This window comes from Gadus morhua, chromosome 4 (genome assembly GCF_902167405.1).
Source record: "Gadus morhua chromosome 4, gadMor3.0, whole genome shotgun sequence".
Classification (NCBI taxonomy): Eukaryota; Metazoa; Chordata; class Actinopteri; order Gadiformes; family Gadidae; genus Gadus; species Gadus morhua.
In genome coordinates, this window is record NC_044051.1 from 18,121,646 (window position 1) to 18,137,968 (window position 16,323).

Sequence of the window (16,323 nt, forward strand, 5' to 3'; positions counted from 1 at the left end):
CATTTAATCACAGTCATTTAATTTCAGACTATCCGTGGCTCAGGATGAGAGACTAACTGGCTGGTATGAACCAGAAGTTGTTTAGATGACTGAAACACGTATACCTGTGGAAGGCGGAATGAACAATGACAATTTTATTTAGTATCTGAAGTAACGTCACAGAGCTGTCCACATAACAATGACCACAATCCGGTTCTTGTAGGGTTTGGCCGAGCTGGATGGAAACTCTGAAACATTGCTGGGAAACGGAGAAAGTGATTGTTCTGAGAGAGAGAGAGAGAGAGAGAGAGAGAGAGAGAGAGAGAGAGAGAGAGAGAGAGAGAGAGAGAGAGAGAGAGAGGAATTCTCCCTGCAGTCAATCAAGAATAGTAATTGAAGCTTTTATTGCACTTGGTAGAATGGTAGAATCTAGAGGTGGGTGCTAGAGTGGACTGACTCCCTTAATTAACCTCTGATTGGTTCTGTGACGAGGTGGGCGGGGGTGTGGTGGACGGGAGGCTTCTGCCGGGACTCTGGTGAAACACATCGGTTAGTCGGATAAAGGGTTATAACCCAACACCAGTGTCTGCCGCAGACTAAAGGTGTGGCCACACCAAACGCGTTACCCGCGTACCTCGCGTATAAAATCGTCAATTTTTCCATAGGGAACCATTGGTTTACGCGCGTATGAGACGCGTACACGCGTTACATGCGCTAAAGCAACATTTTACGCGCGTAACGCGCGCATGAGGCGCGTATATTTACGGGCGTGCATATACGCGCGTATATATACGCGCGTACATTTCAAGAGTTCAAAAAATTGAACTTTTTACGCTCATACGCATGACGATTAGCCGCGTTGCCCAATCAGCGTTGAGCTTGACCCGACGTCACTGGCAGAGAGTAGTGATCTTGGACAGAAGCATACGGCCGACATCTTTCTTTATTCTGTGTGGGAATAGTAACATAGTTACGCCATTAAATGCTTTTATGGAAACATTTTTAGCGAGAAATGTGCATTTTACTTTCATAATGTTCGCTCAGTGAATGTGAAGGATGTTTGGTTTGATAGTTATGACGAAGAGGGAACGCTCCGTTCACTTGCATGGACAGAGTCTCTGGTCACTAAGCAACCTCAACGTCTTGGCGGACTATATATCTGCTGATCAACACTACGAATGCTGGAAACACACCAGACACACCATGTGAAGTTATTTAACCCGATTATTGTTATTTATATCCGAGATTATTTAATCTAACCCGATCTAAACTCTATCACCCAAACACGGCGGCGTTTGGGTTTCCTACCTCGGACTCCAGCGCAGCCACGGCCGACAACTTTCTTTATCTTGGGTGGAAATAGTAACATAGTTACGCCATTAAATGCGTTTATGGAAAAAATGTTAGCGAGAAATGTGCGTTTTACTTTCGTAATGTTCGCTCGGTGCATGTGAAGGATGTTTGGTTTGATAGTTATGACGAAGAGGGAACGCTCCGTTCACTTGCATGGACATGGACTCATCTAGGCGCGTTAGGAGCGTAGGCGCGTTAGGAGCGTATGCCCATTTTTGACACAAAATGGTCAAGCAACATTTTAGCTGCGTTACGCGCGTAAAAATTACGCGAGATACGCGTCTGGCGTGGCCTTACCTTAAACCGACAGCATCCACCGTTTCACCAGGCCCTGTTCAAACAACAATTGCTTCTATTGTGATCCACGCACAAACACACGCATGCACGCACACACGCACGCACGCACACACGCACGCACAAACGCACACACGCACACACACACACAGCCATTTGAACAACAATAACAATGTGTGTGTTCACATACACACCGCGTCGTGCCGCACACTCAGCCGTGAGCTCGCTCACAGGCCGCTGATGAGACGGGCGCGGAGCCGAGTGTGTGTGACAAGGGGAAAAGAGGATTTGCTGACACACGTTTGCGTGCTGTGTGTGTTTGTGTGTGTGTGTGTGTGTGTGTGCGTGTGCGTATCTACGCTTGACAAATACGCCCATCCATGCTTGAAAGATCACAATGTCATTTTTTTTGTTTTGTTATGTTTTCTCATTTCAAATATTAATGGGGTGGGGCTTGGATTCACGAGAACACAAGCCCCCCGTCTCGCTCCGACTTATTAAGAAGGACGACGGAGGCGAACGCTTCATTAGTAATGAGCCGCACAACCATCCGTGGTGGGGACGCGGTTCTCCGAGCTCGGCGTTCAACAAGAACAATAACACGTGCATTCTTTATAACGCTGAATACGTCTTCTAAAAGGGGACCACCACCGGCCCCGGGCTCAGACGAAGCAGACTCCCAGCGTCCTCCTCTGCTACGAGGATCTCAGTCCCTTCTGCTTCATAATTCATGTGAGCTTGATCCTATACGCTCCCTTTGCTGATCTGGAGTTGGAGGAGCTCCATCAGATTAGCAGCAGCACTACCGCGGCGGCTCCACCACTGAGGATGAGGAGCCTGAAGGAGGAGGAGCCTCCCCTGGGATCCACAATGGAAGAGCACGGCCCCTCGTCCTGGTCCTTTTAGCCGGCCTGTGAGCTCCGTGCGTGGAGCGCAGCCGTGCAGAGCACTGGGGGAGGGGGGGGGGAAGTGGAGATCGGATGGGAGAGTAGCGGAGTGGTGTGGAGGTCCCATTGGACGAAAAAGAGCTTGTTCTTCTGCATTTTTCACGACACCATTAGGGGCCCCTTTCTTCCTTTCTGTGTGCTGGAAGACACAGAACCGCGCTGTGGATGGGGGATAGAGGACATGAAGATCATGTGACTTATAGGCCAAGCACTGTTTGTTGCCCCCTCTTTGGTGGTTATGTAATGTAGCACAGCATTGATGATAAAGATGTATCTGGGCTGTGGGTATGATTGAACAGCTGTTTTTTGAGTGTAAGTTGTTAGAAAAGGCAAAGCCATCCATCAGCTTTTATTGAGTTAAATATGCTGTGGGAATATCTATTTCGACTCGACTGCCTGCCTCTGTATAAGACCACATAGATTCAAGACCGCTCCCGGCTGAGTTCTGACCAATCAGAGCGTCTCTTCCTTGATTGGCTCGGGGAATCCATTTGCCTGTCAATCACAGCTGCGTGAAATGCCAGACCTTGAGAAAGGTGGGGAAAGAGGAAACGCTTTTGTGAGTTTTTTAGTTTTCAAAAGCCTCCTTTCTTCTGCTTTTTCTTCTTTAACTACCATAGCATTAATGGTTTAATCTAATTGATCAGTATAAAAATACATATATATAATTTAACGGAAAGTTAAACTTGAAACCTCACATCCTTTTATTCGCTAGTAGAGGAGTTACTTTATGAAAAAATACGCTTTCCAAAAAACTTTGCCGGATGATGACACAAGATTTAGTGATGATATCAGCCTCATTATACACCATTTGCCTTACACGACTAAAATAAACATTTTAGTCTAGAAAATGCTGCTATTAAGAAAAAGCCAAAATGCACTAATGGATTAGCTTTAATGGATTGTAAACCTTTTTGTTTAAATTTGCCACAATTTATTCATAAATGTGTTTAATAATGGAGTTCCAATACATGTGTTCCGGGTTAACATGGTTTCACAACTTTATCCCAGGGAATATGAAAGGCGGTAGTATGTTGATGGTGTGTTTGCACCGTGTGCGCTGTGTCAGGTTGTGGTGTGTGGTTGTACTCAAAAAATGTGTAGCATAGATTGTTTCATCAGGTTGTTGTTGTTTTGAGCGTTTGAGTGTTTTGCCCTCAAAATGGATCAAAAGGGCAGATTCATTTTTTATCAGCATTAAGTATTGATACCCTCTGGTTCCGCTACTAAAATTATGCTTTATTTAACAAAATGCACGTGTGTGTGTGTGTGTGTGTGTGTGTGTGTGTGTGTGTGTGTGTGTGTGTGTGTGTGTGTGTGTGTGTGTGTGTGTGTGTGTGTGTGTGTGTGTGTGTGTGTGTGTGCGCGTGTGTGTGCATCCATTGCTCGACCTACCTGTAGGGAAGAAGCATATGTGTATTAAATGCACAGTACAATGACCCATACAATTTGTATCCCAGCTAAGCCCGCCGCCATCCGTTAAGTCGATATCTTAGATTGGTTTGCCTAGTCACTGAAACCAAGTCACAAGCCTTGAGGCCGTGTATTACCGGTCTGCAGAGACTTAGCTCTCGTCTGCCACGCCTTTTTGTCAAGCTAACCACATCAGACAATGAAGCTAACACCTACATTCAGTGCAGGACATTAGCATTGCACCATAGCTATCACCACATGATGTTTATCCCCCCTAGCCCAATTCATTTTTTAAAGCTAGTCTTTATGTTGCAGGGGCGAGGAACTCAACAGCTAAATATTAGATGGGATAAATGTGTGAAAAGTGTGAAGGTCGCCTGAACATGTACATATAGGTGGCTTTCCAAATGTATTTTAGTGCAACTTGATCTTTAGTTTTTTATATTAAAGTGTGCAGTTGGACGAGGAGAGAGAGAGAGAGAGAGAGAGAGAGAGAGAGAGAGAGAGAGAGAGAGAGAGAGAGAGAGAGAGAGAGAGAGAGAGAGAGAGAGAGAGAGAGAGCACTAATATATATATATATATTAATAGATTCTTTATTTTTTTATATGCATTAACAAAGTTGCATTATTGTTAAAAAATTAACAACAATAAATCTGTTTGCAACAAAAGTCGTGCCATAAAGCTTTTTGAATGTAATCTAAACAGGTGGTTGTAAATTATTGCGAACTGAAACTAAGACATTTTCTGGGGGAAACGGTGGGGGGGCACTGCAAAATTGCTGTGGCCGTTGGTAAGCAATTGGCATTTCAGAATTGTAGCAGTAGTAAGCTACTGGTATTTCATAACACAAAGCGCTATGGAGCTTGAAGAACTCGCTTGACATAATGCCTTGGCCACAATCAGGAGTGGATAGGGTTAATTATCGAGTTGTATTGTGCTAAAGTGCAGTTTAAGTGTGTGTGTGGGTGCATGTTCCAGTGTGTGCGCGTGTAACAGGATGTCCTTTAGATTTGAGACAATTTCCTTCCTAAACTGGTAATAAGCCAGTCGTCTCCATGCTCGCTGGAATATAAATAATTACTCCTCCTTTCCTCGAGGCATAAGATATTTTAATAATAAAGAAATGTCCTCCCAAAGTATTTTCTTGAAATCGCTCTGGGACAAGTCTTCATGGGTCACATTTGGTTGATCTAAACAGATGCTCCCTCGGTGCCTTCCTCTCTATCTCTATCTCTCTCTAACACCCACCCTTCATCTGCTCTCTCCACACACACAACAAAATCTCTCCCTCCACCCTTGGATCCTCTGCTCCGCTCACCTCTGCTCCGGAAGGCAGACCACTCCATCTGCTGCCGCGAGCGCTGCGCACCTCCACCCACACTAAACCATACCTTGACATCAGCCGCTTTAATTAATAGTGTATTTATACTAATAGACTGTTGCTTGCATACGGATAAAGGGGAGTGATGCAGCGATGACTCACATCCACATCTTCAAATGCATATACACACACATGCCATCACACACACACACGCCATCACATATGCTCACACACACACACGCCATCACACACACACACACACACACACACACACACACACACACACACACACACACACACACACACACACACACACACACACACACACACACACACACACACACACACACGCCATCACACTCCTCCGTCACACTCCTCCGTCACAAGCATAGGAAGCCGAGGGGAGGATAGTGGTTTGGTTTTTTCCCCTGTACACGAAATGTCAACAACCCTTGTGAGTCGCTGATTAACAAATAAGTATTCTGCCGCTTCTTTGTTAACAAAACAGAGAATTCATTAGTCGATTAGGGAGGTTGTTTGTTATGTGTAAGCAGCTGCCTCCTGCCTGGTTAATACCCAGCGCTTATCATCCCGTGTTGTCTTTAGGGGGGGCGGGGGTCGTGACAAAAAGGATAAATGCGATTATCTTCCATAATATTGTGATTGTGTTCAATCATTGCGATTAACAGATTATCGATGCAGTTTGCCAACTTTGCAACCACGCGCGTTACCTGGCGTCATGTAACGAGCTGTAGTGATTCTTCAGCCCTTACTGGAAGGTTCTAGCTTTGATCGGTGAGGAATGGATGCTTATTGCAGAGTTGTGACCGTTGATGATTGGATTACAATGAAATGGCCGTGTATCATTTATTTAGTTATTTTAACAATTCTGTCATTAAAGAAAATTGCAATGCTTGTAACTTTACTGATTTTCCAAGCAAGAATGGATTGGATAGAAATGCAATTAACTGTGCAACCCTAATGCCATGCCACTGCTACAACTGGTGGTGTGGAGGAGGTGGTGGAGGGGGGGTGGTGGTGATCGTGGTGGTGTTGCTCAGTTGCGGTATTAGTGGCTCTTAATGCGATTGGGAATGGGATATGGAAATAACTTGTCGGCTGAGCAAAAGTAGATGCGATTAGAGGTTACGAATGTCATGGGATATTACGGCCCTTCTGATGATTATTCGATGATAGATCAGTCCCTCGAAATGAAGCAATGATCTTGAAAATGAGCTGCACTCTCAAAATGCTTGTGATGCGGCTTCTCATTGCTGCTTGTTTCATTAGTGCAACGGCCCGTTTTATGATTGGCCGGCCTCTCAAAGTTGAATCTCTCTCTCTCTCTGTCTCTGTCTCTGTCTGTCTCTGTCTCTGTCTCTCTCTGTCTCTGTCTCTCTCCGTCTCTGTCCTTGTACTAGTATTTATGCGTGCCTGGTAGTGAAGTTGTGTAAGAGATGCATGGAAGCTGACTGAACAATCTTTCCAGATCGACTGTGCGGTGCGTCAGAGATCAGTGATCTGCTAGATTGCTGTTTCGTATCTATGCTGAATTATTGAAATCGCAGTCCCTGCTTTCTGAGCGTTGTCAAGTTAAACTAATATTTGCTTTGAAATAAACGACTGTGTTTTATTTTTTTAAGGATTTTATTAAAAACTATGGATGTATTTAAGCACCTGCGGATATTTACTGCACCTGCGTCAAGGTTCTTCCTCCCAAGCAGTGGTTGACGAAGTACTTAGACCACGTACTTGAGTAAAAGTTGAGTTAACAAGTGTCAAATATTACTCCAGTAAAAGGGGAAGAACTCCCTTTGAACGTTGACTTAAGTATAGTATGAAAGTACTTGGCTTCAAATGTACTTAAGTATCAAAAGTAAAAGTAATTTGGTGTAATGTAGTTCCAATGTCTTGCTATTTCCTTTATACACTCAGTCAAATCATTTAAGGTTAAAAAAAAAAAAAAAAAACTCTAAATACAATGTTTTCTATTTGTGATATCTGATATAATTTGCAACTAGAAAATGCATTTCCTGCAGAAAATGTGTGTGTGTGTGTGTGTGTGTGTGTGTGTGTGTGTGTGTGTGTGTGTGTGTGTGTGTGTGTGTGTGTGTGTGTGTGTGTGTGTGTGTGTGTGCACGTGCGTGCAAGGTCAAAGAAAATATGTGTTTGGTACTTGAGCTAAAATAAAACAACCCTCAAAATATATTCATGCATAAAATGATCTTAAATTTATGTAGAACTCAAACTTGCAATAATCATACAAGAACTTAAAGAGCATCAACCTTACAGTCAACACCAGCTCGACTGAACATCATGAATCAAATCTCCTTACGACTGGCGCAGAGGTTTGAGTTACACTCGCCTCTAATTACTATTGGACAGGCAAGCATTGTTTTTAGCATTTAGCTTCTACCTGCACTACACCTGGATATTTAGAAAGCACCTAGCCTCTAGCCATATAAACGGGGGTCCCCACAGAAAAACGCCCGATAGATAACAAATATATTTCCAATCGATTAAGATTTTTAACGTATAATGTAACCGTTTAGCTTGACATGGGGTTTCTATTTTGAATATTGACGTTGTTTAGGCTCCACGACGTCCGCAATGGTTAGCTGTGTTTATGGTCACACATGCATGTCGTGGAAAGGTATGTTGAAAGGTGTGTGTGTGTGTGTGTGTTCCTGATAGAGTGTGTGTGTGTTTCTGATAGAGTGTGTGTGTGTGTTTGTGATAGAGCTATCACTCAGCCCTATGGCAGTTACATCTTGTTTATCCACCAGACCGGCAGGATGTCTCTGGGGCTTGGTTGTGTTGTGTATTGCTGGGTTGACCCAGTGGTCGTAGATCACCCTGGAAACCGCAGAGTTTACAGAACACCGCTGGTCGCAGAGACGACCAGGAAGGAACCAGAGGGTGTGGGAGGGGGGGGGTGCGGGGTAAAGTGTGGTGATGTACACATATGTAAATGAGCTTGATCACACACAGGGCCCTACCTTGCATCCGGCGCAATTGACTTAATCACTGGTGTATGTGTCTTTGCTAGTTTGCAACTGGCGCAGAGCGTGCTTTTCCCTCCTGCGCCACGCGTCGGTAAATAAGGGAATGATCTTGCGCCCCAAGGGGCGGCTCGGCGAAAGGAGGAGGCGTGTTCTGGCGCAAACGTTCCCTGGTGCTATTTTGACGTTTCAAAAACCACTTGCCCCACCAACCAGAAAATACCTGGTTTAAAGTCAGTGGCGCGTTGTTCAGATGTTATTTTAAGGGCGCATGCATAATGTTGCTTGGCACCTCGCACATGCTTCTCTCATCTATCTAGCCACACATGCTTGGTAAATTATTTGGGAATGAACAGCTGATACAGCGGTAATAAGTTGTACTTTTAAATCAATGCATCTGCAAACACCTTACAGCAAACACATATTTTCTTGAAAGAGACATCGTGTACATGCCCATAACTTTTAGGATTGATGAGTATTTGATCGTGACAAAACATTGTTTTACCACGAGGGAGTTTTAAAAAGAATGAATGAATATGGGCGAGCGTAAAATAATTAATGAATGCGAGCGCACGTTTGTGCGTCCATCTGTTTAAACACACGCAAACTAAACACGCAACGCATAATACAGTCCATGGCAATGTATATTAACGGGGGGACACATGCATATTAGGAACACAAGTCGATAACGATAATGCATACATTACTGAAACAATGTTTATAATGTATTGCATGTATCATTGAATAGAACCACAGTTACCGCATATCATATGTTATATCATATAAAAATGTATTTGAGGACTGAGTATTTCTGAAGTTGTGGAAGAAAACCTTATTCCATGTGTGAATTAGGCCATATTATTTGGCAATAAAAGCTGAGCCATTTGCAGTTTGAAATTCATGCAGTCTCCGATGAGACTGCATGAATGGATAAATCAGGATAGATCAGTCTACCAGCCTACCGAGTGGACTGAAGTAAACTTTGCTCATCTATCCAGCACAGATCTAGATGGACACGCCCACTAGTGATGTCATATGGGGCAGCTTTTCGAAACGGCTTCTAAGGCTAATAACACTCACACCTGGTGGTATAATATGTCTCCTTTAATAGATCTCAGTGTGGAGACACAATACCATTGAGCAATGCCCCCCCCCCCCCTCACTCTGTCTCAGAAGAAAAACACCACAAACTGTCAACAAATGAACAATTCTTCTGGTTGTAAGGTCCTGTGCTGGTGTTGGGCCCGGGTTCAGCAGTGTCTTCCTCTGATTAATAGGGCCCTCGCATGGGGGCCCACGTCCGTGCTTTGTGTTCAACCAAACATAAACATGCCATCTCACTGCACCCGGCGCTGAACAAATGGAGGCACTCTGTAGCAGGCCAAGGCTTCGCCTGCAGCTCGGCGCTTTCAAATTAAAAGCGTGTCTCGTTGTTGGGGCTCCGGAGCAAAGAGGGAGTGAATGGGAGTGTGCCGCAGTGTGGGAAGAGGCACAACAGGATGCAAAACTGTGTGATTTACAGCGGCGCTGTTACACATGCATGCACAACCAGGCCCGCACACAAAAGCACACATGCACGCAAACACAGACACTCATCTACACAGATCCATCAATGAGGGGCCGCCTGGGACAGAATTCATACTTGGTCTTACACACATTATTATAATCTCGCATATACACCAGTATTCGCACAAAATAAATATTTGGTCAGTTTGAGAGAGGTTTCCTCTTGTGACCGCCAAATTATTCTCAACCGTGGCCAGTCTCTACGTGTTCTGGAAGTACCAGAAACGTCGGAAAACCGACACAGTCGTTTAGGTTTCATAATATCATCTGTCCTATAAAATGTTCTAATCTAGAACACTCCGGGTGCTCCGGCGGGGGGTCCTGGAGCTCTATCTATCGGTATAATATAATATATAATATAACGGCCAAAAGCTGTGTGCGCCTCCGGATGATATCATGAATCTTCACGACTGCGTTGGGTTCTAGGACGTCTCTGGTCCTTCCACATCAATCTGAAGTCCAGATTGAACAACGACGAGGAGAAAGGGATTGTTGCTGTTTGCGGACTCCCGGAGCTCCTCCGGCGAGGAGGTGCAGGAGCTCCGGGAGTCCGCAAAACGTCAACAACGCCCTTTCTCCTCCATGTCGTGGTTCAAATGACCACGGAAGAGGCAGTGAATGAAGTATTGCTTAGACAGCGATTTATTAGATACCACCGCTAATAAACCGTTGGAACACACACAAGACCGGTAACCACGACAACCCCGTCAACCACAACAAATCCTGCGAAGCCGAATCCCCCACGAGAGCTCCCCCGCTAAGGCCCACCCCCATCTCCCAAATCCTGTGACGCTACAATATTAAATTATAAAGATATCTATATATTATATCCTCTTATATTATTTAGATATAGAGCTCCTGGACTCACGCCGGAGTTCCCGTTTCTAGATTAGAATATTTTACAGAACGGGTGATATTATGAATCCTAAACGACTGTGTCGTTTTTTCTGATGTCACTGGTACTTCCACAACACGTAGGGACCGGCCATGGTTGAGAATGAATTGGCGTTCACAAGCTGTCAAACTCAGGCGGCCACGCGAACAAGCGACAAAATCATTTGTTGGTGCGAACTGCGAACGCAGCATAACAACATCGCTGGAGATTCAAGAGTGAAATGACAGCGCAGTATTTTGAGCGCCAGAAGCTACCGCCTCTTCTGTCAGCCAATCAGGAACTGAGGAATCAAACTCACTTCCGGTTCCGTCAAACTCTCACACACACACTACTCTACTCTCTCACATACACTACTATACTCTCTCACATACACTACTATTCTCTCTCACATACACTACTATACTCTCTCACATACACGACTATACACTCTCATACATATGTACATGTAAAAGGAGTATAATAGTTTGTGTGTATGAGTATAGTGGAGTGAGATTATAATATAACACTATTATAATGTGAGATTATAATAGTGTTTGTAAGACCAAGTATGAATTCTGTCCCAGGCGGCGCCTCATATCCATCACGCACAACCACAGACACACACCCACACGCACACATACACACACACACACACACACACACACACACACACACACACACACACACACACACACACAGAAGCACACACACAGACACACACACACACACACACACACACACACACACACACAAAAACGCACATAAGTAAGCACTCTCCAGAAGGATAGACACTGGCAGGCTAGCAGACACACAGACCCACAAACGTCTCCCCTCAATCTAGAATATCCTTCAGGAGCGGGAGAAGGATTAGATCGATCCAGAGACAGAGAGCGAGAGAGAGTGATGGACAGGGTAGGAAGCTGAGGAGAGGGGTAAAGATGGAAAGGAGGGAGGGGTGGACTGGAGTGAGCTCTGTAATCCTTGTGGGGTTGGATAGAGATACAGCTACCTGGCCTTCTGAAGGCTTCACACTAACCGTGGACAGGTTTCTCCTGTTATCCTGAGGGATTTAAATACAGTGTAATCACCTCCACCCCTCCACGGGATCCAATCACGTGTCAGGAATACCAATCAGAAGACACGAGCACACCCTGGAAGACGGCAGAGTGGTTCTTTGGTTGGGTAGGACTTGCAATATGAGAATGTTTACCTGACTCGCAGAAAGATTATCATTAACTTACCTACTCTGGGTGGGAAGTTTCTGCTACTTACTTTCTATTTGCCACAGATGGAGTTGTAGGGCATGTATGTGTGTGTGTATGTGTGTCAGGAGTAGTAGAAGAACAGGTTTTGTGAAGTTTGTATTGTGTGGATTGATATGGGTGTCTTGGAGTAATTTCTGGGATTTATTCAAATGATGTGAGTGGCTGTACCCATTCAATACAATGCTGTATTAGTAAATAAGTAAATACTTAATATTTGAGATTATTAAGTATTTATTATTAATGAATGAATTTATTAATTTATTTGATAGATTTAAACATTTTTTATTTGAAGGTGAATAATGAGCCGGGGTAATCAAACAAACCCAAATTGACACAGAACCGACTTCAACAACTGTAAAGTTCAGCTAAAGGCACTGTGACCTTGTGTATAGATGTATATAGTGACCGTGTGCCTGTGTGTGTGTCCCAGGGTCCAGGGGCGAGGCCCTCCAGTCCGGGACCCTCCCCCGCTTCCTGCAGGAGCCCGACGACGCCTACATCATCAAGAGCAACCCCATCCAGCTGCGCTGCCGGGCCCAGCCCGCGCTGCAGATCTTCTTCAAGTGCAACGGGGAATGGGTCCATCAGAGCCAGCACCTGGCCCAGGAGCACACCGACCTGGGCACCGGTATGAGCACACCGAGCACGCACGCACCGAGCACGCACGCACCCAAGCACCCACCCACCCACTCAAGCACACACAGTACCACCCACTACAAACTCACTAATGAAGTCACTTACTCACTCACTCACTCACTCATACACTCACTAATGAAGTTACTCACTTACTCACACACTCACTCACATGTTCACTCACTTGCTCACTCACTCACTGGCTCGCTCAATTCCTCAATCGCACCCTCACTAAACACACTTACGCACTCACTCAGATTAACACACGCACACACACACACTCAAACACCTACACTAGATTCAGTGTACCGCAGTGTAAATTGCTACAGTTTATACACAGGGTCAGATCTCAGTATGCACAAACACAAACACAGACGGATGCACCCATGCAGTCATGCAGGCTCATGCGCACACACACTCATCATACACACAACCTCCAACTTCAACTCAATCCTACAAGTATACAGCACACAATTCTAGTACGTGTGTACACACACCTACACACCCACACACAGACATATAACCTCTAGCTTCCACTCTCGCTTGTCAAAATTGCTCTCCGTTTCACATGAGGGTGAGAAGGTCTGAAGATCCTCAGATCCTCGGTGGGCAGGAATAACATCTTAAGGGATGGACTCTGCATAAGGAGCCTATTGACTATGCCTCAGGCTACACCCAACTGACCCTCCCCCACCCTTAAAGTATATATCTGCCTGGCTGCGTTAGCTCATTTGTCACGTTCAATACGGCGGAAATAGGAGCACAGTAGCCACCTAGCCATAAAAGGCTTTAATTGTTTGATTGTTCGATACTGCGCCTTTGAGCGCAAGAGAGATGATGAAGATTAGTTGGCTGGTGTGTGATGCAACCCATTGATAAGTGGGCCGCGGGTTGGATCCCACCTTCATGTGACTCCATGTTCGGGCTGGAAAAATTTAACAGGATCGACTCGATTTTGATCAAGATCGGATTTCAAGCGAGAAGAGAAATCATCATGACAACCATGGCGTTAACACGTCGACTTGACGACCAGGAGAACGACGGGCAAAATCACACGTTTGCCATTAAATTGGTGGAAAAAAATCAAAAACTTTTGTTCAGATTTGCGATAAACGCAGCAATCCTTAATTGGATAGAGTCACATAGGAAATGCGTGAAGGGTTACATGACAAAAACACGTGGCCTCAAAATACTGTCCCTAATTGTGAATGTGACAGCCTTGACAAACGGCCCTGATGGCTATCTCCTCTTAGCGGCCAACACCCGGTCGCTACGTCTTCACTGGCCCGGTCATTTATAGAACCACTCCCATCTATCTCCTTATCCCCAGTCACCATCGCTCTTACTCGCTCTCTACTTCTGTCTCTCCCTTTCTCACTCTCGCCATCTCTCTCCCACTATCTCCCTCTTGCCAGAGAGAGAGAGAGAGAGAGAGGGAGGCTGTGAAAGAGCAGAATGCGGGGAGGGCAGCAGAGGGGGAGAGGAGAGTAAATAGCAGGAAATATAGTTGCACCTGTGCTAGTAGCTATGAACTTGTGTAAGGGCCAGGGGTACAGGATAGAGATGGATCTCAATGATGCTCCCCCCCCCCCCCCCCCCCCCCCACACGCACACATACTGCCGCCAGATATTGAGAGCTGAATCTTTATTCTGGACTAGCATGCCAGAGGACTGAAAATAAGAAAGAAGTTGAAGTGCCAAAATATTTTTTTAATTTTTAATTTAATTTTATTCAGCACTTTCTGATCCCATCTGCAGCTACTATAGGATATATTAGGATATACCAATTAATAGGCTGGTCATGCTGGGTTGTGTTGAAAAAGAGAGTGTAAATATAGTCACCAACCTCATATTTGTTATACTTAATTTACGACACCTAAAGGTATTTTTAAGAGCTCTTGCAGCACAATAATGTACCTATTTTCATATGGAGTAACACTTGACAAAGTATTGCTAAATATACTTACGATTTACAAATTACATTATTTGATCATGTTCCCATAACATGCAATGTAGAATAAATAAAATAACTATTATGAATGAATGGATGATTATTTATGGATCAAATAGAATACCACAAAATGCATAATTTATGCTACCTTAGTCCATCGTAATGTAATAAACATACATTATTCAAAAGTCTGGATATTTGTTAATAACCACCTCCTCATCGCTATTGCTAAACAGGCCTAATGGCTGCAATAATCATGTTAGCCTTTCACTAACTTTTGGGATCCCTTTTCTATCGAAACTGCTATATATCTGTGGATACAGAATTTGTTTCTATATATTCAAACACAAAATAGGCTAGACTTAATGACTAATGACCAAAAAATGCACAAAATAATACAAGTACATATAAATTAATCAATAATTGATTATATAAAGTCCAGGAAGTGGTTCCTAATCATAAGGGGTTGCAAAAAAAAACAAAACTGTTAGGGTGTGAATACTTCAAGAATGATAATATTTAGGCCAGAGCATATTATAATTCTTCTACGTATAACTATTTCTGGCTGAAGACCCTGTTATTATTGCTTTAACCTGAACACAAATCCAGCTATACAGTTATTTATAGTTTGAATACTGATGGTTGAAAACATACAGATACAGAGAGTTCTGTCACAGCCCATCCCTAACATGTATTTGTTAATGTATCATCCTCATTCATTCATCATTCATATCCTCTCTATTATTATGATTAAACAATATAGTGAGGATGGAGAAAGATGGCTCCTCTGTAAGTCCATACAAGTACCACGTTCATCCACAAGTCAACACACTTCTTTTAATGAGCTTGTGCGGTGTGATTAGGATGAGTAGGTGCCATCCTCTAATTCATGCTATTGATTCACTCACCACCACCATCACTCCAAAGACGTTGGATTAGGAGGAGACGGGAGCTTCAAAGCCGTAGCAGCTGGATATTCCTCCATTACCCAGAAGGCAACGGGTGGCCGACACCTTATCAAACAGCTAATCTGTGAAACAGCTAAAATGACTGTGTTCATGTTATAGTTGACATTCACACATTCTCACACAATCACAAACACACCAACCAATACCTTAGATGATGGAATTTAAATGAATTGCTTAACATTGCTAAGACAATGTTTTCCACCAGGACAGAATTTCTTTCATAAACAAGAGATATCTTTCTTTCCAACATATAATTGGTTAGTAACACACTTGGCAATTACTCAGCCTAGTTAGAAAAGCATTTTTTTCAGATATAGCTCCCTGTTGCTAACCTTGCCAAGCTCTGTTTGTCTCTGTTTGTTTTCCACCAGAGCAAGCCGACCAAATCCGGTTGAGCAAACGTTCTGTTTTCTCTTCTGCTTAATGTACTGGTTGCCATGTTGTAGTACAACCCCCCCTATGCTTTGCATCATGTCTGCCAGGATTTGCTTGCCAGACATGCTGTGGGATTTGCTATATGATGTTGCCTGTCACCAAACTTGTATTTGATCCTAGTTTGGCTCACGTTGCTGCCCAGGAGCTCTGTACAAGCCACAACGAAATAGAAAGTAAACAAAGAACAGAACATATTGTTTGGGCACGGTTCCGGCTGTGTCATGGCTCTATATCGTATGCTATAGTTGGTGTTTGTGTGGTAACGGTGAGTCAAAGCCAGCATGTGTCGTTGTAATCTATCTGTGAGTTACCACAAGGGTAT

At 44.1% G+C, this 16,323-nt stretch overlaps 1 protein-coding gene across 2 annotated transcripts in view; it reads left to right on the top strand.

Moving 5' to 3' along the window:
• Positions 1 to 16,323, top strand: part of LOC115541952 (netrin receptor UNC5D) — a 182,600-nt gene that overhangs the window by 88,205 nt on the left and 78,072 nt on the right. For both annotated transcript variants that reach the window (XM_030353927.1, XM_030353926.1), the window contains exon 2: positions 12,445 to 12,642. In XM_030353927.1, the coding sequence (XP_030209787.1) occupies positions 12,445 to 12,642 (198 nt within the window). The remainder of the gene's footprint in view (positions 1 to 12,444; positions 12,643 to 16,323) is intronic.